Below are 26,748 nucleotides of genomic sequence, written 5' to 3'. Positions count from 1 at the left end.
TGAAGCCCATCAGGGCAGGAAGACCCTGATTCTGTTCCTCTTTCTGTAGAACAGCAAGATAAGCCCTTCCCATCTCCCCAGTGGTTGCCTTCAATGTATATGCAAAAGAAATTCAAAGGCTGACTCTGACAGAGGGCCTTGGGATGATAAAGCGTGTCTGATAACACCCTCGCCGAGTACTTGAGCAATAAGAGCTACACGTTGGGAAAGCAGGACGGGCAGCGGTGTGCCGCTGTGTTATCTGCAGCCTCAGCACGGACAGATAGTGGCCCCACACAGGGCTTTATCTGGCCTGCCCAAGAATAGAGATCGCACCTCCCCCGAGCCAGCCGGCCGGCGAGGCCAGGAAACACCTTGCCGGGGAATTGATGCAACAGCTGCCGTGACAGCCTCTGTGACAGTTGGCACTGTGTTACGACACAGCATTGAGCAACGACCTTGCTGTCTCCTCCACGTCTCTGTGTTACACCCCTCTCTCCCCTGCAGAGACTGAGGGGACACTTGGGGGGCACTTTTTTGCTTCCCCCGTTCCTTCCAATTTAGACTGTCAAAGAAAGGAAAGGGACATGCTTCCTCCTTCCTCTGCAATTCAACTGAAATCTCCTCTCCCGACGGACACGGCAGGTGGGAGAGGCGCGCTGGCGACCCTTCGCATGTTCTTGTTCCTTGAGACTTTCCAAGCCTTCTCCGTATCTGTTCTTGGAGATTTATTACTCAGTTCCTGCGACGTCTTCTCGGGGGCTGGTGTTTAATTTATGTGATCGCAATCAGGAAACCGCTTTGAAGGGGAAGAAATCAATTAAGCTTTTCGTGAATTGTAAGTTTTCTGAAAATAAAATTTCACAAGACCCCCCCCCTTTTTTTTTTTTTCAAGAAGTAACAGCATGGCAGTTGAGGAGTGGCAGGTTTGGGGTGAAGGACACTAATTAACAGGTCAGGGGTTCCCAGAGCAGCCACTGGTCCAGGACCTTGGGAAAACCACTCAGTTTTCAGAGCCTCTCTTTCTCTCTCTAAAAGGAATGGATGGTGTAAAGCGTTTGCTAAGACTTGTCACCTCTCAACATGACTTGATGCTACTCCACAGAAGGGTGGCCTTCAGAAGAGTGTCACTCCGCTCTGTCTTCTACTAACGCTCTCCCTTTGAGGACTGGCTTTTCAGAGTGCTTCAGCCATCAAGATTGACTCAGGGCTTCTTGGGAATCTTGGGAAACAGCAGAGCTCTGGACGTGGCCAAGGAGGAAACCGAGGCAAGGAAGGGTTAGGGGACCTGCACAGAGTCACAGGGCATCACACACCAAGTCGCCCCTACAGTGAGTACTAAGGGTGGGGGGCATTTTAGGCATCAGGCTTCCCAACGTCTCAGAACAGCGAGAAACGGGAAGCAGTATATTGCCCATGGGACTCGGGAGACGGATGTCGCCATGGGACGGGGCTCCTGGAAGCCATACTTGCTCTTTCTACCGTAGAAACACTCTGTTTCATTTACTCTCTCCCACTTCTTTTGCTTCCCTGTCTTTCCTTTGTGTCACAATAGTCTCTGCTATTATTATTTTTAACCTACAACCAGTGAACGGGTTAGTCTGTGGTCTGAGAGTCAGTCACTGGTCAGCGACATTCACAGGGCAGCATCCTGCTCGTTTCTAAGCCGGAAGTCAAGATGTACTTCTTGATCTTTGGGTCAATGCTGAGCAGGGTTCTCCTCGCTCTGTGAGGAGCCCCCCAAGTCCGTACCCTGTCCTTACGGTCAACCTTCCGCCGTAGGTGGCCCATGACCTCTGGCCTTGAATGCACCATGCAGTCCCAATAAATAATGAATCCTAATGCCAACATCAAGACACCCACTGGCATTGTGCTCCCAACAAAGTCAGGAGAACCGGGGCTGTGTCCTAAAAATGGCCCATGGGTCTCTAAATAAAAGGGTTTAATGCGTTTTCTATTTAAACCAGAAGGCCATGGGCTCCAACCCAAATTGAGATGGGCTCTGCTCCCTAAGTACCGTTCTGGGGAAGTCGTTGAAATATTTATCCACCTCTCCAGGTTCCGTATTTTTAACGCAGCTCATTTGCTTGTGGCGTACTTCTAGAGGGGACCTGCCACAAGCCCCCTTGGGCCAAGGAGGAGCGCCCTGAAGCAGAGGTGGTTCTTCTGCAGTCACGTCTCTGTGACTTCTTGAATGAGAACTATGAAGAACAACATTGTTCTTAAACCACGAATAGCAATTCAAAGAGTGGTGTCTCCCTGCACCCATCCCAGTTCTCACGTTCACGCTCCGTCTCCGCGTGACCCAGGGAACGTTGCTTGACCTCTTTAACCCTGAGCGGGTAGAGTGAGTGGTAGCTCCACACTTAGTAGAATTATCCAGAGGATTTCATGACCAGAGGCATGGTGCACCCCGGCTGCAGTACCAGGAGCTCAGAAGGAGCTCAGTACATGTTGGAGATCATTATTATCGGCCCCCTAAAAGTTGCTCAGCCATCATCACCCTGAGAGCCTAACTCAGGATCTCACTTTTGACACATTAATTCCACGGCTTCCTCTGGTTCTCATGGATGAGGGACCCTTAGTGGGTCCCCAGAGTCAAATGACCTTGTCTCTTGTCTTTGGGTAGATGAACCCCAAACCTGTTAAAATTGAACAGGGCCCCAATTCAGTGCATTGGGAAGCTGCTGTCAGGCTGTCCCTGATGCAATGAATGATTTCCTTGACGCACTAAGCCAATATATAAACCCTCATATATTCGTTTTCTTTTTAAAAAAATAGAATAGAACCATATTTACTTTTCAAGATCCAAAAATTTGTCTCAGAGGGAAATGGAACTTTGTGCAGTAATGCTGGCTTACCGCACAAGTCAGGGGGTTCCTTCCCTTCTTTTCAAATAAACGGCCCTCCGCACAGCGGAGATTCTCCTCTCACAGGCTGCTAGTGAGGAGTTGGTTCAGGTCTGGGTACTTCGGGCGTCCACATTCCAAAATCTGAAAAACCGGCAGAGAGCGGATACGTTCCTCTAGGGGGTTTTATTTTTAGTGGTTGCAGGAGGAAGCTACGTGGTAAGCTACTGGTGATCCTGCAGTTTCTAGATGGCCATTGTCCTTTCTTCTTCAGCTCCAGGCATTGCAAGCTTAGTAAAAAGCAGGACAGGATGCCCCCCCTCCCACCCCAGGAGGCTGCGCAGTGGCCGCTTCAGTCCCGCTCCCCAGTCCGCACCTGCCTCTGTGCCCAATTCCGCTCAGGAGAATTCTAGAACACTCTTCTGTGTAAAGACAACAGGGCACGGAGTAGCATTCTCATTAAAGAAGTTTTTCTTTTGCTGCCTTACCTTCAGGCAAGACCCCGTTTTCCCTAGAGGGGCATCTTTCAGAGAGGCTATGATTCATTCCACCTTTACTTTTCATGATCAGAAACTAAAAAAAGATGTATATGTCCTACGCACCAAATGGAAAATAAAACCTCCTTGTAACTTTCCTTATTTCTCATTCCTAGCACCCAAGGGGCTCACCTGAAGTCTTAATCATGCCCCTCTAACTGGGAAGGGAAGGGGGAAATCACTTCAGTAACGGAATAGGAACTGCCAGCCTATGTAGGCCCAAGGCAAAAGCAAAGCAGTGAGTGTTCCCGTGAGCTTGGTTAGCGATGGGGAAAGAACCGCCATCCTGCACTTGACTTCATGCCATCGTGGGTCAGGGCAGAGGGAGGGCACAGCCAGGCGCCCCCCGCGGCTCGCAGTCAGCGGACCCTGGAGCGAGCGGGCACAGTTTGACCACCCCCCCACCACCACTCACCCACTCACCCGGTGCTTGCGGACCCGGAGGGGAGCCCTGCTGGCATCTTCCTTAAAGCTTCCTTCTTTCCCCCTGGGAATCCCCGTCTCCGGGCGAGAGAGCGCTGCTGACTGAAGAGAGTTCTATACAATTTCAGTGGTAAGGAAATAGACTGGACCTGGGGTATTTTTCTCTAAAAACTGAGATGCTCCCTAAATCGAGAACTTGAGAACTACACAACTTCTTAAAGTTGAGTGCTTCTGAAAAATTATTTTAAAGCCACATTTATGTAAACATTTGCTGCCTGCCCATCCTCCGAACTCACCCTTGAGGGCTGCATGTCTCCAGAATGGTTTCTATGTATCGTCAAGATGCATGTCTTCGTAGGCACTCGAGCTGTCAAAGTAGCCAGAGAGGCCAGGGAAACAGAAGTGCTCCAGCGTCACCGAACAGGGAGTGCCCCTTGGTCCCTCATCCAACCAGACAGGAACTCGCATTGGTCCGGGGCTTATTTGTCATCACATGTGATGATCACCTGTTCCTTTGCTCTTGCCACAAAAAATAAATAAATAAAAAATATAAAGGCCTACTCTACACAACATGTGACAGAGAGCCTACGGAGCGGCTTCAGGTTGTGTTTCTGTACTTAATCTATTTCTAATAATATCCTATTTGGATGCTCTCTGTATATCACCTTCATTGTACATATAGTATAAATTGGGACTTAGCTGAGAGATAATATTTATGTCCAGGTGTTTTGTTTAATTTTGTTAAATAGCGTTTTCATTTTTCCTCTCTACTTTTCAAGAAGACGTGAACCCTAGAATTGGCGCCATTTATTCATTCAAAAAAGATAGCAACATTTGCTTTATATTTTGGAAAATAGATTTAAATTACAGCATTTTTCTAAGCAAGTCCAAATCAATCATATCGAAAATGCTTAAATCTAACTTAACCATTGCTTGATTGAGAAATAAACAATATGTTTCAAAATAAGTCTCCACAAAAAAAGTTTAACATTCCATTTCATTGCATGGGACATTATTTATAAAAATGTAGTTATTACTACAACATCAATTATATAACATTATTAATGTAATCTGAAAACATGTGATCATTATAATGCAGATCTTAGGACTTTTATGAACCCTAAAGAATGTAAGCATGCCGTCGTCGTCGGCAGCCGTCCATCTCGAGAGACGATGGTGTAGCTTCTTAAGAGTCTATCTGCACTGCCGAGAATGGCTGTGCAGTCCGACTCAGGAGTGACACGGTATCTGTCTCCTCCCGTGTTGAATCGACATCCCGCGATGACGCTGAAGCTACAGAGCCTGGGCAGGGTAATATGGAGGGTCTGCTGTTGCCCATGCAGCAGACCCCCCCTCTCTTCGCAGCTGAAGGGTCCAAGGGAAAGACGGAGTCAATACAGCTTGGCTTCAGGTGCGCCGCAGGAGTTGCCGGTGTTGACTACAACGTCAAACCGCCTTAGGGACTCCGGCTCCGGATTTTCTGTCGGGGTTTACTCCCTTAGCCTTTCCCCTGAAGAGGTATGCCGCAAGGCAGCGGAGGTTTTTTGGAGTCAGAGTTTTCCTTCTCTGATGTGCCCTGATGTGCATGTAATTACATGGAATCATCACTTCCATTGTCACTGACTCTTTTTTTTAGCTATTTTTTATTTCACACTACAACATGAAATTTTAAAGCTTTTGTGGAGGGTGATAATTCCAGGATCTCCCAAGAAAGCAGGAAAGGGATAGCCTTAGCCCCTTCTTTCATATAAAATTCTGTCTTCCAAACTTGAAGAGAGCAGGGTCGCTGTGGAAGGGTCTGTCTTGTCTGCAGGCCTGGGGAACACTCGGAGGGCAGCGTCTGAGGATCTATTACTTAACTGATCGATGCGGCTACCTCAGGAATTCCTTCCCAGAGAAGCCAGACAGCTTGCTCTCGATCGTTAGGTAGACTGTCCACGTCCAAGGCAGGTGGGTGATTCAAACCCAAGATTTCCCTCAAGCTTCTACTTTCCCTTTCTGCTATATTTGGGGCAAACTACTCTGCAGTTTATGCGGGATCACAGATAGGAAAATTTTTTAATTCTGTGAGGAAAGAAAGCACCAGTTGGAGCTATTAACACGTTGCGTACCGGGGTATTTAAATGCCTTTTAATCCTCTGTTCTGGCAGGTTTTTAAGATTTAAATATGGTTATATGGCTAATATTAATGAAATGACTTCATGAAATTAACAATTAAGCTACTACTATCCTTAATAAAAAAAAAAACAAATGAAAAACTACTACTGAATGTCTAAATAACCTTATTTGTTTAAAATTACGCGATCAAATGACGAGAATTCTTGCCATCCAAATGCAGCGCGTTAAGAGTTTTAACAACAATAATAAAGAGCCTTATAGCTGTTTGTTCCAAGGACAAAGTAATTAAACTGTGTTGTACATCCATATATTTTTTAAATTGTTGTTTTATAATATAATACTTAGTGAAACCTCACTAACTGGGTTGGCATGGAAAAAACAATTAGTGAAGGCTGAATATTAATACTTCTAAATACTTGTGGGAATAAAATGCAGGTAACATTGATGAGTCACAATTTGTTTGCCTCTAATCTCAATTTTATGGAAATGATAGAACAGAACAACAAAACACTTGTTCTTCGTTCTCTGCTGCGTTATTTCTTCTGAGAACCTGGGCTCCACTCTGTAAAGCAGACCAGAAGCCGCCTCACCGAACTGGGCTGTTTCTGCGCTCTAACTGGCAGGCTGCTAGCAAACTGACATATTGGGTGGGCTTTTGAAAAATCTATATGTTACCTTTCAAAATAAACCTATTCATTTAGCCACTTTGCAACTCTATCTTGAACTCATGGCTACTGAAAAGGTACCTCTTATTCTAATCTGCGTTGTTTATAGGAATTTCATAGGACACTGGCTTTGCCGGAAAAGAAAGGCGTGGGAGATGCTTTGGTCAATCCCTGCAGAGCTTGAAGAGACTGACTCACTGTTGCCTCGGCTGAGCCGTCAGGGCTGGGGGGCCTGGTGTGGAAACGAGCAGTGTGGGGGTTGGCTTGTGGCTCGCTGTGGCTGGGACCGGGCATTAGTGGGGATGACGGTGGTCAGCTCAGTGGCCGTCCCTGGGTACGTGTGTCCTTCTGCCTCGGAGTCAATCAAGTGCTGCTGTAACAAAAATTCTGGACTTTGCTCAGGATAGCTGGGACGGAAAATGTGAGTCCAATGGCCTTCACGAACAGCAGGTGACGCACAGGGCTCGTGGGCTAATTACTGCGAGGGGTGAATTGTGCTTGGAACGGTCACCGGAGAAGGTCAAAGGGAACATGGCCTGCAGAGCGCAGACCGTGAGTCTGAGTCAGGACGCACCGGGCTGCTGTAGCAAAGCACCACAGGCTGGGTGGCTTCGGAAGCAGAGCGTCATCTTCTCCCGGTCGGGAGGTCTGAGAGCAGAACGCCAGCGTAGTCAGGTGCGGGGTCATTAACACCTTCTTCCGGGCGCATACGGGCTGCCTGCTTGCTGCGTGCGCTTAGGGCAGAGAACGTGAGAATGAACAAAGAAAGCTCTCAGATCTCTTCTTAGAAGGGCACTCGCCCCCTCTTGAGTGCCCCACCCTTGCGATCTCATCTAGATCGAATGCCCTCCCAAAGGCCCCACCTTCTCACACATTACACTGCGGGTTAGGGCTTTAACATATAATTCTGTCGGAGAACACAAACGTTGAATTTAAAAATTCCAATCAGAGGTAGCAATTTGGCAATGTCGTTTATGAAAACCTCGTAGACACCACAGTCTAGTGTGTGTTGGGCACAGTTTTTGCTGGATACTGAGCAGCTGCCCTTGGCAACTCTGAGTGTGGGCCTTGAATGACTAGACGCAGCATCACTGTCACCGTGAGCCTGTGGGAAGGACAGGATCTCGGGCTCCACCCCAAACCTACTGCATCAGAATCTGCCGTGAACCAAGCCCCCAGGGCTCCAGAAACACATGCTACTGAGGCAGTGCTGTCTGAAGACAGCCGTGTGGGCAAAGTGTCCAAATGTAGTGTTTATGTGATTATGCAGGGTGTAGGGTGAGCCCCTGAGCTAGACCAAGGGGTCACGCAGACAGGGATTAAAGTATCAGCTTTATCCCTGATAGAACTTTTGGAGACCATGGCTTAGGTACACGGCCTTCTGGGGTGGAAGATTAACCTGAAAGTACCGTAGGGCATTAATGAAAACCCCTTCGCAAGAGACCCAGTGAGAAACTGTGAGAACTTGGACCAGAGTGATAGCAATGGGGGTGGGGGGTGGTGATGGGTTATAACAAAAAGACACAAAAAGAGGACTTGGCAACAGACGGATGTGGTCACAGACGAATCCGTGGATCCAACTCTGGAACCCAGGAGAGTAGTAGGGAAAGAAAGCTGGTTTGAGACCGGGGCTGGTGGCTTGGTGGTCAGTAAAATGCACACGGCAGCTGCTGAAATGTTCATTTTCTCAGGTGCCTTCCAGCGGACACACGGTCACCTGTCAAGGCCAGGCCTCCCTCTCCCGCCACGGTGCCCCTCCCTCCCCTGCCTCCCCTTCCCTCCATCACACTTGCGTTCCCGTCCTCTGCTCCACCGCCTCTTCTGACCAAGGTCCCCACGGCTCCCCTGCAGGCAGAGAGAACGCGGTCTCTGTGGTCCTCACGGCCGTAAGGACATGCCTTTCCCCTCAAAGCTCCCATCTCCCTCTGGCGTTTAAGACACCCTTTTCTCCTCTTGCTCGCCCTAGCTGCCTCTCCTCAGCTGTTCCCTCTCCTTCCGACCATCCCTTATGTTGATCCGAGACTCTGTCGATGTTCTTCGGTCCGTGGACACATTCCCTAGACAATCTGAGACTATGGCGGGTGCGTGGGGACCTCTGCACCCGTCCCCTGGCTGTCCCATCTGCACCCACGGCTCTGTTCCCCACACCCCAGCTGAACCAAGACTCCCTCCACAGCCCTCCTCGTCCGGTCCTAACCGCCATGGGTAGCTCCTGGGCCACGGGCGTGGGCCTCGTCTCTGGCCCTCCCCCGCCCCTCGCCCCTCTCCATGTTTCCGCCTATTAGATGCTCGGGAAGCTTGTCGGACCCCTGCAGTAGCTCTGTCCCCACAACCTCACGCTCCCACCTCTGACAGATTTCCGTTCCCAGGAGTTGTATGGCTTTTGATATTTCCCAGCTCGCACAACGCTGGTAGAACCCACGGCCCTCGTGTTGACATTCAAATGTCTTCAGTCTGTGTCAGCTGCGTGTGACCTGTGTCCCTGTCTGCCAGCGCGATGTCACGTGCGGGCTGCCACGCCCCAGCCCGTCCCAAACCGTGCTCCCACTCTACCAGGGCTGACATGCGGACCTGTTTCTCAAGTTCAGGACTTTCTCATGCTGCTCCTTCAGCCCCGAGCGGTTCTCTAGCAACTCCTTCCCCGTCTCACTAAACACGTCCTCCCGCCTCCCAACCACCTGGTCAAGATCTGCTCCACCTGCAGGATTCAAATCACTATCACCTGGAGGAGGGAGGCAGTCTCTCCTGAGCCCACCAGGCGGGCCCTCCCCTCTTCCTTCTGCATCTCCTCCCACCACTGCCCTGGAGCCCCGCACACGCGTGTCCATCAGCGACCGTGACTCCCATGAGCCCAGCACCCTGCCTGGTACACGAGAGGGATGCAGAGGGAGGAAAACCAAATACCTTGTGTCTGGGACTGGCCTCAAGAGGCCATTTGGAAAGAGTGGAGGCAGGAAAAGAATAAAAGTCCACATTATATACTTATTCTGAATCCCAAAGCCTCTCAGTCAACCAGACCTCGGCTGGCTCCTCAAACTCGATGGAAGGCCAGGAATAGCTTCAGGATAGGACTCCTGAAGATTTGCGATTTGCATGGTGAAGAATTTCAGGAACATTTTCCGATGGAGACCGTGAGACAGGGGAGGGTAAAAATGAAGGATGAGATCAGAGTTTAATTTTTCTGGGCTCTAAAATACATTGTTGTGGTGGAAAAGAAACATAGCTCCTCGTGTGTGCAGCCCCCATATGTGGACACATATGTGTGGATGTGTGTGCATGTGTGTGCATGTGTGTGTGCGCATAGAGATCAAGTGAAGTGATCTTGTCAAGTTTCCTAAACTCTCCAAACATGAGGTTCCTCATTCACAAACGGAGACGGGAATGGCGGTGTTGCAAGGACTGGATCAGGCAAGGCACCGAGAAGCGCTGCCCTTGGCAGTGTCCAAGGAGAGAGAGGAGCAAGAAGGATGGGGGCGGGGGGCGGGGGTGGGCTAGAGGACGAGAGAGCAGGTGCAGGTGCTCTGGCAGGAGCACGCAGACCCCTCCTCTCTCACAGCTCAGGTTCCAGCACCTTCAACAGCTCCCAGGGCAAATCACTTCCGGACCTCTGCAGTGGCAGTCCCACCTAGGGGACCCTGTCCCCTCCCCCGTCCTCTCCCTCTCTCTCTCCCACCAACAGCTTAATGATGTGTGCTATGTTTTCAAGACCCCCGACACAGGACAAGCTAAGAAAACCAGCAACAGACCATAGGCACACCTTTCCAAATACACTCCCCTTCACCTTTTGTAGGTGTAAAAAAAGTCTTGGCTTTTCTCTCAGATCACTGAAATGTTAGCTCTATAGAGAAAACACCTCTTTTTCACTCTGCTCCTCCTGTGTCTCCCATTGGGCATGGAAAGTGCTCCTCCTGTGTCTCCCATTGGGCATGGAAAGGCTTCTCGGGGTCTCAGCGACAAAATGTCCAGGGTGGCTGGCTATGCTGGGTGTCCGCACCGTAAACCCAGCTGCCCAGTCCATCTGACTGGCCTGGATCCCTGCTCTGAGCCCTGACTCTCAAACTGCACTTCCTCACTTCCGGGTGTGTTTGGTAGCCTTCCCGTTCTTAAGTAGGGCAAATGATTCTTTCCCTGTCCTGATACTTTTAAAAATATATTGATGGAGTCATTTTAGGTATGTGTCAACCACAATCCTGGGTTTTTTTCGGATGCTCCTTTGAGAATAGACATATTTAATTCCTTTAATCTTCCATCACAGGGCAGTCCTTCAGAACCCCTCATTATTTCAGTAGCTTTTTTGCTTTGGCAAAAATAGAAGACCAAGGAGCTGCCAATCTTGTTCGCCTGCCTATTTAAACCGCGTCTGGAAATCTGAAATAATTACCTCCTTTCTTAGTTTTAAAGGTTTTTAAAAGCTATATTATACTAAAATTATGGAGTGGAGTTGAAAGCTTTAAATCTGCAGTACTGGAAATGCTCAAATTCTAAGGCTTTGAAAAATGATATTTCCTCCACGTTCCTCCCTGAGTGCTGACCATTATCAATATGCAGAGCTGATGGAGTAATTTCAAGTTCAGAACATTACGTGTAGATCTTCAAGGGAAAGAGGAATAGCTTCCTATGACTTTCCTTAATGGGTTTAGCCATAACTGTCCATACAGCAGTATGTAGTACGTGATTCATATTTAGAAGTTGCCATCGGATAATTATTTTCAATAATAATTGATATCATCTGTTATTTCAAGAATGAGAGATTTCAATACAAATAATCTGCCCTCCTAGCAAAGGGAAAGAAAGGAAAAGCAAGCAAGGAAGGAATATTTCTAAAATGTCCTATCATTGGAAGTAAATGATTTAGCCTCTGCCACATTGCAGATTTGGAACTGTTTTTGTGTGATTTCACCTAGCATTCTGTCATTCCTACACCCTCCAAATGTGTTTGTAATGGCCGTTAAATAAATCACAGGTGATGCTCTGAACGATAAAGAGGCAGCATTAGCAAGCAGTGGAAAACATTGGCTGAAGGCACCTAAAACCATACGCATTTGTAACAGTTCATTTTTATTTGCTGATTTACTGTTTTAAGCTACTTTTGTGCCAAAGCTGGACGACATGCTATAAAAAATCCCCAGTCCTAAAAAATGTAAGAGGAAATAAGCTAATAAGAACATGAGAGGGGGAGTTTAGTTTTTAGACTTGCATTTACTGCAATTAGGATGAAATTAATCAACTATCGGGCAACTTGGCGTATGCTGTCAGCATAGTCATACAATTAGTTTTTATTTCTTTCCTTTCTGTTCTTTCAGAATGCGTACATGGAATGAATCCATCTAGAGACGTTCACGGTATGTTAGATTCCCAATTATACTCATAAAATATGCACGTTCCTATATATGCATCTGTGTGATTTTATCTATGTAGCCTATAAAAAAATGTATGAGATAAATTAACCAAATAATTAAGGCTCTTTTTTTTTGCTGATTCAAAAAATACTTAAAAGTTGTTTTCTATATTGTAATTGTCAAACCATATAAAACATTCCAGTGAAACCCTCAATGATACCCTCAGTGCCACCGCATTTGCCACGGGTACAATCTGCTGTGACTCAGTGACCCAACAGGGCTCTGGAACGAAAAGAGCTTGGCTTCTGTCTTTTATAACAGAGTTTATTACCTTTGTTATGGAAGTGGCAATGCAATCCCTTTATGAGGGTAAAATGTTTACTAAGCATCCCTCAATTTACAGAAGATTAGTTTTGACATTCCCTCAGTGTGGCCAATTGCAAGCCGCACGGCTGAGTTATGACTGTGAAGTGAGACACACATCGACCACGGGGACCCATGGACACAGTCACGTGGAGGAAGACGGAGCGCAAGAACTGTGGAATTAGGTTTCAAAAGGGAAATCGTCTCAAAGCCCCTTCAGAGGGAAAACATGTTTCCTTAAATCCCAATGTTGAAAACTGGATGGTGGGTATTGCAGGTCCCACATGGTCCACATGTTCACAAAGTTACCCTTCTTCTGAAGGTCCCCTCCCCGTGACATTAGCACCAGTGCAGCAAGTGAGTTCAGAACCACTAACAAAATACATTCTCTGGTTTTTATCTTCACTTAAATGGTACTGAAAATAGAAATAATTCTTTTAAAAATATTGACATTTCAGAAAGATAATTTTAGAAATATATTGCTCACGGGGGTGGGGCAGGATTTTGATCAGTGAAGATTCCAATCCCAACGTTCTGTATATTTTGTTTTTGAGGGGTTTTTGAAAAGGAAAGATGTAAAATATTTAGATATTTTGACACACCTATAGTTACACATTTACCTGAAATTTTGGCAGAAAAAAGTCAATGAGCTGCTACTGTTCTCCAGAGAAATTATTTTCCTTTCGACTAACCAGATACGATTTTTAAAAATTCACTGTGAAAACTTACATTCCACTCCCGTTAGGAGCCTTTCTGAAATTTCCCTTGTGGAGCAAACTCAGAGGCATCCGCCATGCAGCACCCACCCAACGTATAGCTTCTCTGTAATTTAATTTTGTGTTAGGACACGAGTAGGTTTCAGGATTATCCCAGGGGAGCACGAGGACTGAGTGTGGCGCGTCGCCTTTCGTCCCTCCCTTGGAGAGGCAGAGGAGGGAAACTCCGCCTCGCCGAGCGCTCTCGGTGGAAGGAACCTCTTCCTTTCGCACACGCTCTTACCGGATTTTATAAACTCCGTAAAAAGCCCTTCACACTAAGGGGTTCCCGGTGCCCCTGAACTGAGCCCCAGGCGGCCTGCTTCCTATTCATTTTAGTTCCTTGATGAGGAAGACACCGCGGTTTGTCTCCGGTTTTCGGGTGTGCGCAGCGCGGCCACAGCCTGCGCACGTCCCGGGAACCCCGAGTGCCCGGCGGGATTGAGAATAAATCGGCGAGGCTCTGCCTCGCTGTTACCCGTGCTCCTCGGCGTCGGCCTTGGGGACGTATTTATTGGTTCAGAATCTCAGCAAAGTAGCGCCCAGGGCGCTCGCTGCCCTTGAAAGGCTACCCTGCGAGCCTCTCCCGCTGACCCGCTCTTCTGCCTCAGGAGGGGAACTTGACCCTGGCAGGGAGGCTGCGGCCGAGAGCCCGACCCACAGCCCCTCGCGGGGTTTAGGGTTTCAACCCGCCTGAGCCCAGGAGGGGCCCTCTCCAACCTCTCCAAGGCGTGGGTTACCCCATTCCGCCCGCTCCCCCCTGTCGGAGCCCATTTGTGCCTCCCCCGCCCTCCTGAGCCGCACCCGGCGCCCGCGGGGGTCCCAGGGGATGCGCCTGGCGGCAGCCCCCACCACTCCTCGGTGCGCTCGGAGGGAAAGGCACGTGGGCCCGGACGCTAGGGCTTGACTCGCCCCTACGTGGCTCCTGAGCCCGCCGCGGGGTTTGTCGTCTTTGGAATCACTCCGCCCATGTGGACAGCGGACTTTTGGGGGTCTTTATGCTTCATATGGGGCTTCTTCAAAACCACTTTTAAAGAAAAATACAAAGGCGTTTTCCACCTGAGACCCCAGATCCAGAAAAACAAACAAAATACGGCTGCGCTGGCCGATCCCTGAGTGTCTCCGAACAGGAGGACAGGCGCACGGGGACGCCCCCCTCCCCACCCCGGGAGAAGCGCGGGAGGCAGGAGGTCGTCGGAGGCGCACTGACGACCTGGGGCCGGCCCGCCGGGCGGCCGCCCTGGCCCTCAAAGGGGTGTCGGTGGGAGACCCCGACACGGGCCAGTCGGCACAGCAGGGACCCCTGCCCGAGGGTTCCTGAGCCCCGGCTCCGCGCTGGGGCCGCGGGAGCGGGACGCGACCGCTCCGTCCAGCTCCCTTGCCTGTGTCCTGCCGATTCTCCCCGAACTTAAGTTCTTACAAGACTGACCCAAAGGCCGCGGAGAGGGCCGGCCGCACCCGGCGCCGTCGGGGGCGTTCCCGGGCGTCCCGGGCGGCGAGCGAGGGTGGCTGCTGCCCCCTGGCGTCCGCATGGAGCCCCCGGCGCGTCCTCCGCCGGCTCCGCGCAGCCCGCCTGGCCTCGCAGGTCCCGGCGCGAGGGAAGCGGCCTGGGCGCCCGCCACGCCCCCGCCTCCGGCAGGCTGGCCCCAGCCGCGGAGCTCGCAGAGGGCGGGGAGGCGGCAGCCCCCCAGCCGCGGGTCCGCGGGGTCGGAGAGAGGCGGCGGGAGGGCGGGGCCCGCGGGGGGCCGGCGAGGGACCCCCTTCTCCATGGAGCTGAAGTTGAGTTGAAGTTGAGGGTTCCGTGGGGCAGGTGGGGCCGGGCTCCGTGTGAGCGCCCTGCCAGGAGGTGAGGGACCCCCGCAGAGGAGGGAGGGACCCTCGGCTCCGGGGACAAAGCGCCGGGGCGGGTCCCCCTAGGCTACGCGCAAATGCCCGCGGCGCCGGGCACAGCGGGAAGTTCCCGCCCGCGCGCAAGGCCGGGGTGGGTTCGGCCCCGGGGCCGCGCGCGCAGGGGCGGGGAGAGGAGCCGGGCCGTTTCCGGGGTGCCGTAGGTGGGTGCGGGGCTCGAGTGACCCGGCCCTGCAAGAGCTTTCGCCCCGCCGCTCCGAGGACGGGGAGCGAGCCCAGCGGATGCTTTCAACTTTCTTTCCAGTCGCAAGTTCTTTGGGATCTTTTCTGAGTGGGAAACCCCTTCGCGGGCCGCTGAGCACCTTCAGCCGGAGCGAGGCTCGCTGCGTAATTAAGCCGCGGCCCAGACGCAGCGAAAACACCAATTAAAGAAAACAAGCCAAGAGAGAAAACTAAAAACACAAAAACCATGTTGTGGAGACCGAGAACCGTCTGGCCTCATTAAATGAATCAGCGCCACTCCGCCGCTGCCAACCGGGCCTCGGGGCCGCGCAGAGCAGCTCTCCGGCCGGGCCCTCGGGTCCCCTTGTGGTCGAATCGCACCCACGCCAGGGAAGCGGAGGCTCGGGCGTGGGCGCCCGCGCAGGGGCTGGGGTCGCCCGGGGGCTCCGGTGCCGGGAGCCTCGCGGCGGCCGCTGCACCTCCAGGGCGTCTCCCTCTTGCTGGTCTCCGGGCTGGGCCACTCCGGGCGCAGCTCGCGGCCCGAGTCCTCCCGGCCGGCGGGCCTTACCGACCGGCCTCTTCTTCTTCCAACCACCTCCTTGGTCCCGAACCGCGGCCGCCCGTGGGGCCGCAGCGCACCGCAGCCCCAGGGACCACGGCCGCGCAAGCGAGCGCAGGTTCAAAGCCGCAGGGCCGCGGGCCGCAGCGGGGCGGGGCCTCGGGGAGCGCGTGAGCCTTTGCGTGTGGACATGGATGCGGGCGCGCGGGGAGCGCGGGCCGGCCGCGGCGGCCGCTGACTCTCCACCCCGGCTGCGTACAGTAGCGCGCGGCGGGGGCGCGCGGGCCAAATCCAGGAGCCCGCGGCGGCGAACCGCGCCCTGGCTGATACCGGAAAGGCCTGTGATTGGCCCGCGGCCGCCCTATGCAAACGAGCTGAGGGAATGGAATTCCTCGGGCCGGGCTTACAGTAAAAGCACGTTCATTTCCAGGCACTCTCATTCATAGAGCCAGCGGGCGCAGGCGGGACGGGCGCCCCGCGGCCGGACCCAGCCAGGGCACCACGCTGCCCGGCCCTGCGCCGGCAGGCACCTCTTCCCGGGGCTCCCGGGCACGCCAGGAGGAAGCCAACCTCTGCTGCGTCTCCTTGACCTGCGTTGGAGCTTCGATTTTTTTCTTTTCCCCTTTTCTTTCTTACTTTTGAATGAACTGGCTTCTTGGCTGGATGGTTCAACTACTTTCCTGGCTGTGAACTTTTCCCCGGTTGTTTTTGGGTTGTTTTTTTTTTTTTTTCTTGACAACTGCAGGAGAAAGTGCGCTGTTTCGAGGCGAGCCGCGAAGTTGCCTGTGCGTGGCGGGGTGCGTGGGAGCGTTTGCGTGGGTAACTCGAGCGGCCCCGTCTGTTTAGATCTGCGCGGCGGTGCCTCCTCGGAAGGCCCGCTCCACCTGCTGCGGTTACACGCGGATCGCGGGCGTTGTGCGTCCCGGCAGTTAGCCGGCCGGCGCTGGGGCGACGTTGGAGGAAGATCAGCTCGCTACTGCCCAAGTCTGGGCTGACTCACCGCGTCCGTGTAGACAGGGGCTGGCTTGGGGCGAGTGCGTGTCTGCGTGCGTCTGTGACTCGGCTGCTCTTCAGCTGCCACCAAACCGCAGGATCAGCCACAAACTTAACCAACGTCCCCAAGCCCGAGTTCTCGGAGGTGGAGAGCTAACTCTGAGTGTCATCAACTTGGACTTTTTTTTTTTTTTTTTTTTTTTTTTTTTTAAGATTAGCTTTTCTTTGAAAAGCTGGGTTTTCTGAACTGAGCGTTTTGCCAGAACTTATTGAGAGACTATGACAAGTATTTCTAGCCCAGGCTTTCTCCAACTACTGAAGCTGATTTTCAAAGCTACTTAAAAAAAAAAAACTGCAGCGAACATTAATGGATTTCTGTTGTGTTTAAATTCTCTACAGATTGTCTTGTAAATATTTTATGAAGTAGAGCATATGTATATATATTTATACGTGTATGTATATGCACATACATTAGTAGCGGGACCTTTGGAAGTCACAGCTCTTGCTTTAAGGACTGACACCAGTTTTGCGTGATCAGAGGGGCGATGTATGCGGAAGACAGCCCTGTGTTTTCCGTTGTGTTGGGACTTTAGGCAAAACTCACCTGGAAAAACTGACAGGCGGTTGACTACTGGAACGTCCAAACTATGTGTTTGCTGGTCCTTTTCCTCTCCGCATCAATATTTTAGGGAGTATGTGGGAATTGTGCCTCCCCGGAACTTCTGTACCTGCCAAAGACTGAACTGACACTCTCAGAGCAAGAACCAGAAGAAAATCAGTCTCCCTTGGCATTTGGCTCTGGATCCTGGTCGCCCACTCTTTAAAGCGCTAAGCGGCCGGACGCTGGGAGCCCTGCCCGGGTCTGAGGCCCACCGGCGTCACTAGAACTTTCCCCCTCCTGGACGGCTAGGAACTTAAGTCAGCCCCTTCCCCCAACCCCCGCGGCAATAAAGGCCCCTGAACTTGTATGTTGGTCTCCCGGGAGCTGCTGGTGGAAGATCCGCGCCCCTGTCGCCCTCTGGTAGGAGCTGTTTGCAGGGTCCTAACTCAACCGGCTTGTTGTGATGCGTATCCCCGTAGATGCCAGCACGAGCCGCCGCTTCACGCCGCCTTCCACCGCGCTGAGCCCGGGCAAGATGAGCGAGGCGCTGCCGCTGGGCGCCCCGGACGCCGGCGCCGCCTTGGCCGGCAAGCTGAGGAGCGGGGACCGCAGCATGGTGGAGGTGCTGGCCGACCACCCCGGCGAGCTGGTGCGCACCGACAGCCCCAACTTCCTCTGCTCCGTGCTGCCCACGCACTGGCGCTGCAACAAGACTCTGCCCATCGCTTTCAAGGTACTGGGCCCGGCGCGGGCGGCGGGAGGCCGGGGCGCCCGGGAGGCCCGGGGCGGGGGTGCGGGGAGGGGGATGCTGCGTTGCCGTGGCGACCCTCCGAGGGACCCGCCTCGGCCCCGCGGGGCTCCCTCCCGAGAGCACTGCCGAGCTCAGCAAAGGGTGCGCCCAAAGACGCCCACGGAGGGCCGGCGGGGCCCTCCCCAGCGGGGGTCCTTCGCTTTGACAAAGTAGGAAGAGTGATAACGCGGCAGGGACGAGGCCGACCGCTGCCCAGGCGCCGGCGGCCACCCCGGCCCACCCCCCACGCCTCGATGGGGCGCAGGGGCGTCCAGCGCGTCCATCCCTTCGGGCCCGCGGGTCTGCACCGCGGGGGTGGGGGGGCCCTGCCGGGGCTCCCCGCCTCCCCGTTGGCGCCCCTGTAGGCATTGGCCTGTCCGAGGCCCCCCGCGGGCGCGCAGTTCAGTTTGCAGAAGTTGTTGAAGTTTTTGCGAGCCGCTAGCCTGAGCCTGCGCGAAGCCGCGAGGGGCGACTCCAGTTTCTCTCCCTGGGACCCCCTGAGCGCTGCCGCGGCCCCCCCAGGTTCAGCCCAGCCCGGGCGGCGGGAGGGGGCCCGGCCGCGCTCCCCCGGGGCAGCCGGCGGCTAAGCCGCCCGGGTCTGTGGCTGAGAACCGGCCGACCGCAGCTGAGCGGCCCCAGCCCTGGCTTTCAGCTGCTTCTAAAAACCTTGGCCTTCAACGGGCTCCATAAACAACCCCGGGAGTTTTTAAACAACCGCTCCGCCTCCCTGACAGCCAACAGCAGGGGTTTAGTTTCGGCCCTGGGGATTCTGTTCTTCTGTCCTGGGTGGGTTTAGGACGGGCCAGCTTTTTGGTGCGGTCACTTCCTGTTTATTTAAAGGGCTAAGGCAGGCAGGTGAAAAAAAGCTGTAAAGATCACCTACTCTTTTTGTTGTTGTTAATCTGGTTAAATAATTGTTCCCTTTAGGGGGAGACCAATTTAATATAAGGTGGTTTTTTGTTTTTTTTTTTTATGGTTCCAGGCCTTGGTGGGATCGTGATCTAGTTACAAGGAATAATGTTTACTCTTTTCAAAAGTATTGTTGGAGTTCTTTATTTTTAAGCCTTATACACCTTCCCCACTTCGATTATGGTTTCTAAGTCAAAACAAAAGGTACAGTTAGCAGCGTCTCTAGAATTGCCTCCTGTCCGTCTGTATTCTGAAAGCAAGGGTTTTTGAGGGGTGTGGAAGTGAGGAGAAGGGGACCAGCCTGGGACTCTTCCTCTGCCCTCGCTCCATTTGTGCAGCTTTGCTTTGGGGCCATTTCAAAGGGAAATCATTGTGATCCCTTTGCATAAAGAGACTGGGCTCTCAGTGAGTACTGAGTCCCCCAGTGAGAGGGGGCCTGACATCGTGGGCCCTCAGGTCACTTTCAGGTAGATGGGAGGGGACAGGCCAGTCGTCAGCCACAGGGTCATTTAAACCAACGCCCTTGACCCACTAAGGGTTCTGTGGCTTCCTCTGGGGTAAATCAGGGTTGCTTCTGAATCTGCCCTCCTGCGCCAGGAAACCCACACCCAAGACACGAACTGATGAATAAAGAATCTTCAGGACTTAAAGAGACGGTAGTTTCTCAAGCCACCACATGAAAGTATTTATTTTCTTCTGCAAGAATGAAAAAAAAAAAAATCATATAAATTGCTTTTATGAGCCATCAGCGAGGGTTTTTTTTTTTTTTTTTTGAAAGAAATCTTAATAACCATAGAGGTTTCCTTTTAAAAATGACTTTTGACTATTTGCTCTTCTTAAAAAATCTTATTTGTTTTCTTGAGTGACGGTTTTGTAGACCACTCAAAGATCAAGGTAGAAAGCTCTTGAAAAAAGTTCAGGTGGGTCTTGAGAACATTTGGGGGACAGGAAAGGACAGCAGAGAAATCAGACCACTTGATTGGTATCTGCCATCACCTCAGTCCCCACCAAGAGTGGCCTCTTCCTGAAGGGAGGCTGCTCCTGTGTAACTGGGAGAGCAGATGGACTTTCAGGAGGGGGTACCTGCAGAGAGCGGGGACGAAAGCAAGCTGGACTTCCAAGCTGCCCGCGTCCTCGTGGGTTCGCTCTCTGTCCCTGGCTCCACTCCCTACCAGCCACCCAGCCACCTCCCAAGCAGTTTCTACAGACAGTCCTACTTTAAAATTTGGATTTTTAAATAAGCCTCAGACAATCTCTTTAAGAAGTTAATCAGTTAAGAATTATTATGCTCCCTGTGCTAAGGAGGAAAAAATGGGAAATGGTGATAATGTCTGATGATATTGATGAAAAGAACAGTTAAGTCACTCTTTAAGAATCTTCTGAAATTCTATGTATAAATCCTCTGCTTTAATCTTTGAAACCAAAGGGAGATTAAAATTATGAATTTTCCTTAAAATAGATTAAAATCCTTCTAAATGCTGATCCTGGACCCCAAAATGCACCCTCCCTTTCCCATGGGACACCTTTATTTTAGGGTAGGAGAGATGTGTATACTTGACTATTAAGAAAACCTTAAATTTGCTACACGTTACCCATTATTTCCTGAAGCAGCCTAAAACGCTGTTTGGGTGACTTGGTATATGTTTCGCAATACGGTGCTGTTGCAGTTTATTTATGCCCCGGTGTACCAGAACCCAGAGGCACAAAATAAACATGCCTTCAGCCAGTTCAGAGACCTTGGATACCGATAGAAATATGTTTTCGTGAGGAAGAAAGAAGTCACGTCGCTGCCGCTGAGACTGTGGTCTTGAGCCTTGCATTAAATGTCATCTCGGCTGAACCCTAAGTTCCACTCCAAAGCTTTCTCTGAAACACTGGAAAATTAAGGGATTTGAAGTAAATGAATTGTAACCGTAATTTCAGCCTAATTAGAGCTGGTTTAAATGTCAGTTTGAACTGTGCACAGGCTAGCCAAGAGCAGTGTGGGTAGGTCCTTGTATAGGAGTTGATCTTTTGCCCAACTTCCTGATACTTTAAAAACAGAGAAGTAAAACAAAATATGAGATGCCCTTTAGCCAACAAGTCCCTTCTTGCCTGTTTGGTCTCTTCCAAAACTAAAATGTTTGTGTTTCCTCACCTTTTGTTTATGGTTTTTCATTCCAGTTTCTTTTTTTTTTTTTTTTCCTTCTGTTTAAAGTTACATTTTGACATTCTCTTTATATTGCTTATTCATGATCAAAAGCTTTCAAATTAGCAGGCATGTTAGTTTTAATTTTTTTAAATTGTTTTCCCTAGTCTAAGTGTGCTTATTGATCATTAGATGTTATACGTTATCTAAATTAATGTAATTCTCCTGGATTTAATATTCTCCTTCTTCCCCACATGAAAAAAAAAAAAAAATCCCTCCAAGATCAATAAAAGGCTAGGTAAATTCTATTTGAGCACCCAGATAGCTTTGATTCCTGCTGCATTTTTTTTTTTTTTTTTTTTTAAACAGAGAGGCAGGAGTTAAACCCCTAAATGTTTAAGTCTCCAGTTCCAGCCCCAACACTCTTTCCGCTCCTCACCGCCATGATCCTTCTGCTCTGGTCGGTGGCGACTGGGTGAAGGCCCCGGGCACTTGCACGGCCACCACTGAGGGTGGAAGGTGCCGAGGCCTGGGCAGGGGCCCCGTGGGAGCAGGAGCCAGAGGAGGAGAGGGGTTTGGAATACGTTCGGGTGCTTATAAAACCAGAGTTATTTACTTTAACCTCTTCACACGAGTGGTTCGGTGTGAACACCATGGGGTCGCTCCTGACCGAGTGTTGAATTAAAATGGAGAAGCCAGGTCGTCCCAGGAAGAGGGGGATGAGGAAGTAAAAATATGTGTTCAAAGGGGACATTTCGACACTGGGAGCTAATTTTACAGAAGGAACTGAAAATAGTGAAGAAAAAAAAAAAGTGGAAAAAATGTTAAGAGTCTGAATTTTTTAAGAGCAAAATAAAGCAAGCATATTTTGTGGGAATAGGAAAAGTGACAGCAATAACTACATAACCGATCAGGGAGATTTCTTTCAGTGATGTTTTTGAAACAAAAGGGAATTGTCGTTTGACTGCTCTTAATTAAACAGCAACACCACACTTATAATGGGAACTAAATACCTAATTAGAGGGTGCTTGGGGAATAAATAGCTGTGTTTTTAAACCCCCCTGCTAAAACAAAACAAAACAAAACAAAAACAAACCACGTCCAACAATTGGGTGGAAAGGATTAGGAAGGAAGATAAAAGACCAGACCTTGTCTGACATCCCTGGGAGCCCACGCTCCCGCGTGGCCCACCCCCCCCTACGTAGCAGGCTGGCTCCCCGTCACGCTCCTCGGAAGCCCAAAGCTGCAGCACCGTGATGGCTAAAAACGACAGATGGTCATCTCATCGGGAGGCCACGGGGAAGGGGCGGTGACGAAGCAGGCCGTGCAGAGGGAACTCTGAGAAACATGGCTTTGCGTTTCATACAGGGGAGCCTGTGGCAGCCTTACTTACAGACAGAAAAGAACTAGAAATATGGGTGTCAGCCAAAAAAGTCCTGCAGCCATTATGAGGCAGAACCTGGGCGGTGGGGGGCAGGAGAAGAGGTCATCATTGCAGAATGCTTTGCTATCGTGACGCAAAACCAAACCCGAAATAGGTCCATATTGTGTCCCTGGAATGAATAGCACCGATTTCCCTACTGATGAGAAAGAACCATAAGAATGATCAGATACGACAAGAGCAAGTAAATCTGGGGACATTTTTGATTTGAAATTCTGTGATCACTTGAAAAAATAGAAACAATGGAAATGTAGTTCATGATAATTCTCTAGTCCAAGACAATTGTTTCTAGAAGCGTCAAGTGATGACCAAGAAATGGGTACTCCTCCACAAAGCACCTTCCTGCCCACCTCTTTAGGGCATTTTACTTTGAAATGCCTTGCTTTATTATTACTTAAGCATCAAAACTAGGTATCTACCAGTTTTTTTTTTTTTCATTAGCCCTGATATGAGACCCATTTCTGTTCGATTACATTAGAGTCCTCTTCACGAGGCAACCTCAGTTGCCTGTTAGGACGTAGTGAACACAACTCTGGGACTCACAGGGGCCCAGGGCAGGGAGCACACTCTTCCTCGAGGTGTGTCAGTTTTGTCTTGAATAATCAGCAAAGGACACAGTTCTGGTGTTTTCCCTTGTGTGCCAGGACTCACAGCCCGTGAAAATCGAGGCAGTAGACGTGAGGAGGTATTTCCGAGGTGGACGGCAAAGGGACCGTTTCAGGTGCTCAAGAATCGTCAGCAAGTCAGGCGTAACGGTCAAATTTAATTTTAGCAGAAAGAAGTTTAAACACCTAAAAGTCAAGTTGGCCCTTTGGGGCCTGTCATGGGAGCACTGGACAAGTAAGAAATAGGTTAGGTTGTAAGCTTACAAAACCATTTTCTTTTTCAAACCTGAAGAATTGAGAAGAGATGCGTGTTTGTGAGAAGGCGTGGCTTGTCTAGGTCCTCGCCATGGTCAGTCGTGCCCCAGCTGAGCTGCGGGACATTACGTGGCTTTCTTAGGTGAATGATGATTTGAAAATTTATATTTAGCTATGCATGGTGGAATTAAAAGTAAATCTTCTGTTGTTTTGCTTAATTTAGGATTGCTATTCTTTCACAAACCTAACATCAAAGCCTGTGACATTCCTGATGTGTGTGTTTGTCCCTTGACTGGCGTGTAGGTGGTGGCTCTGGGGGACGTTCCAGATGGCACTCTGGTCACTGTGATGGCCGGCAATGATGAAAACTACTCAGCCGAACTGAGAAATGCCACCGCAGCCATGAAAAACCAAGTCGCGAGGTTCAATGACCTCCGGTTTGTCGGTCGAAGTGGAAGAGGTAAGTAGCCATCAAAACTAAACTTGAAACACAAGGTATTTACATGGCAACCGACCCAAATTTCAGAACTTCTAGAAGTTTCTGTGATGGGACATCAAGCTTTTTAAAATATTTACTTAAAATTTAATACTTTTAATAGAATCTAGCTTTAGGTCATTGCTTTCTGATTTGCAACATGTAAAACATACATTGTGAATTTCAAGGAAACCCCAGTTCCTTACTAAAGCGTAAAAATATAAAACTTACCATCATAGAAACCTGGATTACACACCTGGGGTTCTCTCTTTGATCATTATCAGAAATCTACATCCTGGGCACCTTTAACCTGGGATCCATGTACTATCTATGGCAAGTGACCAAGTTTCAAATTACCACCTCCAATCATTTTCAGGGCTTTAGAGTATATGATTATTGAAACACTCTTTCAAGTAAGCTTCCCTTTTGGCGGGAGAAGATGAAGAAGTGGTGGGAGGACCATTCCGGTTGGGTACTTCTGTCAGCCAGGTGACCTTCCTAGTAAATGGAATCGGGACGCCTCATTGTTATTTGCGGGGAGGGATGGGGCCCAGTGAACATTCTAGGTACTAATGACATTAAAGACTAGATTATCCAAGAGAACCGTTTGCGTTAGGGCAAGTCCATGTGAAGGGCTATTATTTTTTGCCCATCATCAGAGATTAGAGCAGAAGGGGGACTGACTGTCGGCTCTCTGTTGTAAGAACCAACGCCAGTCTTTATGACTAGCAATACGTACTACAAGTTTAATTGAAAGAGGTAGGATAGTTTGTTTTGAAAGTATCATTTTTATAATAGAAAATAAGTTATTTTGAATAAAATAAAAAGGCATGATAAATACCCCAATAACAGTAGATGACTCCTTTATGGTAAACAACAGGAGTACAACCAGTGGACATTCAAACGAGAGAGTCATCATTACTCTTTGTGAAGGCATTCAAAAGTATAAGAGAATCTGTGTTCTTAGGGAATTTGATTGGTCGAAGAGAGGAAAAGGGGACAGGTGTGTGGTTTTGGTTTGGTTTGGTTTTTGTTTTATTTTTGCTCTCCTAGCTGTCTGGAGCATTCTCAAAATAGAATCCTAGGTGGGAAAATTTAGAAAACATAAAGTGATTGAAAATATATGTTTATAGTACTAACTATCTTAATAATAGGGTAATGCAAAGAAAATTATATCCACTTATTGAAAGCATGAGGGATGCTATAAGTTATAAAAGCGTAAGTCGTTAAATGGGTTCACTTGTTGTATTAACAGTCCCCACCTTTCAGTAAATGGAGTTCACATTATGATTCAGAGATGGGTGTTTAGAAAACATCTTGAAGGCTTCGGATGAGTAGCTGGCAGAGTGGGTGAGAAGCCAATAAAAACCCAAGGCCCCACCCCCTGGGCCATGCCTGCCGGGCAGGCTAACGCTCTGAGTTCAGTTCTTGTGGATTTCTGCTCCCAGACACTGAGAGCTGAGGCTCATCGGGCTGCCTTTCCGGAGAAAGTGATGCTGTCAACACACGCCTCTATGTGGGCCTCTGGGTCAAGTTTACGTTACAAAAGTTTCGGAAACTATTTAGTGGCCAAGGCCGGTGACACTTTTCCAATAAGAAGTGCTGTCGGGTCGTGGCTTTCGGGCAAGGCCCAGTTAAGTCGGGGATAATAAAGAATGGGGTTTGGAAAGCAGCGTGCTTCCTTTTCTGGCCTTGGGGGCTGGTCTCGCGTCTCATTGGCCATTTCTGTTTTGAGTGGGTGAGTAATAGGTGCTGGTGTTTACTCGGGTAACAGTGCACTGTTTCCCCAAGGTGTGGATTGTTTGTGCTGGGCTGCCCGATCCGTGCCAGTGTGCCCTTGAGTTTGCATAAAACCCAAAGAGGAAAATAGCTACAACAGGGGCCGGGCTGTCTTCTGATAACCTGGAATGAGAAAATTAATTGAAACGCCGTAAGGGGCAGGATCTGTTTTGGAGAGTCTCTGCCTCCCGCCAGCGATAACGGGGCTTCCAGACGGCAGGAACCCCGAGTGAACGTCTGAGCCAGTTACGGTTATGTGTGTATTGTTGGTCTTGAGTGATTTTTTATTTTATTTTTTTGGTCAGCACCGCAAGACAGAGCGAGCTGTCAGAAGGCCCTGTCTGTCTCGTCATTTCTCTCCGTGGTCGGGAAATGCAGCTTGATTTTACTCTTTCAGGGGCGTGGGGCAAAATCAAAGCCTGCCGTGTTGGTTTTTTGTTGGTTTGTTTTTCGTCTTTGTAATTCGCTGCCTTTTGTGGAGACAGCCAATGATTTGCGCTAATTTTGACAATTAGCCTCCATCTGCCACACGGAATCTCATCCTTTAAAAGCTTCGTTACGTTTTTTTTTTTTTTTTAAGTGATCTGTAAGAGGATTTTCTATCCCGTTTTCTGTGTTTGAGCGTGCGCCTGTAAACATGTGTCGGCACAGACAAGCCCCGCAGCAGCCCGAGGCCCTGGCTGCCGGCTCACTGGTTCCCTGTGGTTTCATACTCTGCCCCGAGGCCCCGGTCTGGCGGATTCTCCAAGGGGCCTGGAGCTCGGCTCCCCGTGAAAGGGAGAAAGAAAAACGACCTCTTCTTTTACCAGCTGCTAGTCTGTGGGGCTTGTCAAGCTTGGAGAAATTGCCAGAGGTTGAACATGGAAGGGTGTTTTTTTTTTTCCTTTCTTTCTTTTTTTTCTTTCTGTTTTTTTTTTGTTGTTGTTGTTCTGCAAAACTGATTGGTCTGGGACTGGCTGATGTCCAGATCACAGCTCCTAACCTCAAGTTCAGCCTACAACTGGGAAAACCTGCCCGTCCGGCTTTTGCGGCCTTGCTGACAACACAGTCCCTAAACCAAGTGCTGAGGGCGTCCGTGGTCTGAGCCTTCCTGCTCCCCAGCCCTCCCCTCCTTCC

General features: G+C 50.1%; 1 protein-coding gene across 2 annotated transcripts in view; it reads left to right on the top strand.

Annotated features, from left to right (window-relative positions):
- RUNX1 (RUNX family transcription factor 1) overlaps positions 1-26,748 on the top strand; it is a 201,267-nt gene that overhangs the window by 105,678 nt on the left and 68,841 nt on the right. For both annotated transcript variants that reach the window (XM_090271643.1, XM_090271638.1), the window contains exons 3-5: positions 11,874-11,912; positions 17,730-17,983; positions 23,682-23,838. In XM_090271643.1, the coding sequence (XP_090127769.1) occupies positions 11,874-11,912; positions 17,730-17,983; positions 23,682-23,838 (450 nt within the window). The remainder of the gene's footprint in view (positions 1-11,873; positions 11,913-17,729; positions 17,984-23,681; positions 23,839-26,748) is intronic.

The sequence above is a fragment of the Furipterus horrens genome, unplaced genomic scaffold (assembly GCF_987537825.1).
Source record: "Furipterus horrens unplaced genomic scaffold, mFurHor1.1.pri manual_scaffold_1, whole genome shotgun sequence".
Lineage (NCBI taxonomy): Eukaryota > Metazoa > Chordata > Mammalia > Chiroptera > Furipteridae > Furipterus > Furipterus horrens.
The sequence above is the reverse complement of the archived record's forward strand: the minus strand, read 5'-3'. Positions and strand labels throughout refer to the sequence as shown.